At 55.6% G+C, this 1,201-nt stretch overlaps 1 protein-coding gene across 1 annotated transcript; it reads right to left on the bottom strand.

Moving 5' to 3' along the window:
* Positions 1–392: 392 nt before the first annotated feature.
* LOC104500681 (elongation factor 1-delta) lies at positions 393–967 on the bottom strand (the record flags this gene model as incomplete). The annotated part of the gene is made up of 2 exons (XM_010144366.1): positions 393–485; positions 773–967. Coding segments are annotated over 2 exons (234 nt in total), but the record flags the coding sequence as incomplete, so codon positions are not given.
* Positions 968–1,201: the final 234 nt, after the last annotated feature.

Raw genomic sequence — 1,201 nt, 5'->3', positions numbered from 1 at the left:
CAAACCTGCTGAGAGTGCCCTTGATCCCACTGTCCATGTCACCGATATTCAACGCCTGTATCCCAACACCCAGCAGAAGACACGTTACACCCCTGGCGTGACAAAACACTGGCCACACCAGCACGAGGGACAGTGGACACAGAGGGCACCACCCCAGTTCTTTACAAGCCCCCACCAGCTCCAGCAGGCACCAAGCAGCCCAGCCCGGCCTGGCTCCCTGGGTGCCTCCATGCAGCCAGGAAAGGTGGCACAGAAGCCACACTCCAGACTGGGTCACCCCCTGTCTCAAGGCCTTTCCTTCCGTGAAGGGAAATAATCCGAAGCCTCTCAACAAACCACCCTGGTGAAGAAGCACTTGGCCGTGGAAAGCACCACCGCTCCGCACGCTCAGGCTTGATCTTTTATTAGTTTCAGGGTCGGGGTGGGGAGGGGGGAACCGTTCGCTTCTAGATCTTGTTGAAAGCCGCGATGTCGACACTCTGCACCTGCAACGGAACAAAAGCAGCAGCCGAAGGTCACCAAGAAGTCTTCAGCCACTTCCAAACAGAGCAAAGCACATCGTGTGGCTCAGGTCCCTCAGGCCACCCACCACCCACCCAGCTGTGGGATGTCCCAAGAAAGGTTGGAGCGGGTGGTCCTCAAGGTCCCTCCCAACCTGGGATTCGATGATTCCACAAGCTTTAAGAGCTGGTTTTAATATTCTTTGCGACATCAGTCGCTACCAGACACTGCCCTGTGTCACCAACCCCACCCAGCTCGCCACGAGACTTACGTAGTCTTCAAACTTGGTGATCTCCTCCTCCAGGATGTCCGTCCCTACTTTGTCATCCTCCACCACACACTGGATCTGGAGCTTCTTAATGCCATAACCTACTGGAACCAGCTTGGAGGCTCCCCACACCAACCCATCCATGTGGATGGAGCGGACGCACTCCTCCATCTTGGCCATGTCAGTCTCGTCATCCCACTGCAAGAGGGTCAAGCAGGAACTTTAGATCTTTAGGACCTTTATTATCTGGCTCTTCTTCAAAGCAAAGGATTAATCCTCGTCAGGGGAACCTCAGGTTACAGCAGTGCGAGGAGCAGGGCAGCAGATCCCAGCTGCTGGATCACACCTCAATCTGAGCCCTTGTTTAGAAGTGGGCATGTGGACATGTGGACAGTGGCCTCGAGAGCAGCCCCAAGGAGAAGGACTTGGGGG

The sequence above is a fragment of the Buceros rhinoceros genome, unplaced genomic scaffold, assembly GCF_000710305.1.
Source record: "Buceros rhinoceros silvestris isolate BGI_N320 unplaced genomic scaffold, ASM71030v1 C12742844, whole genome shotgun sequence".
In the NCBI taxonomy this organism is placed as follows: Eukaryota; Metazoa; Chordata; class Aves; order Bucerotiformes; family Bucerotidae; genus Buceros; species Buceros rhinoceros.
The sequence above is the reverse complement of the archived record's forward strand: the minus strand, read 5'-3'. Positions and strand labels throughout refer to the sequence as shown.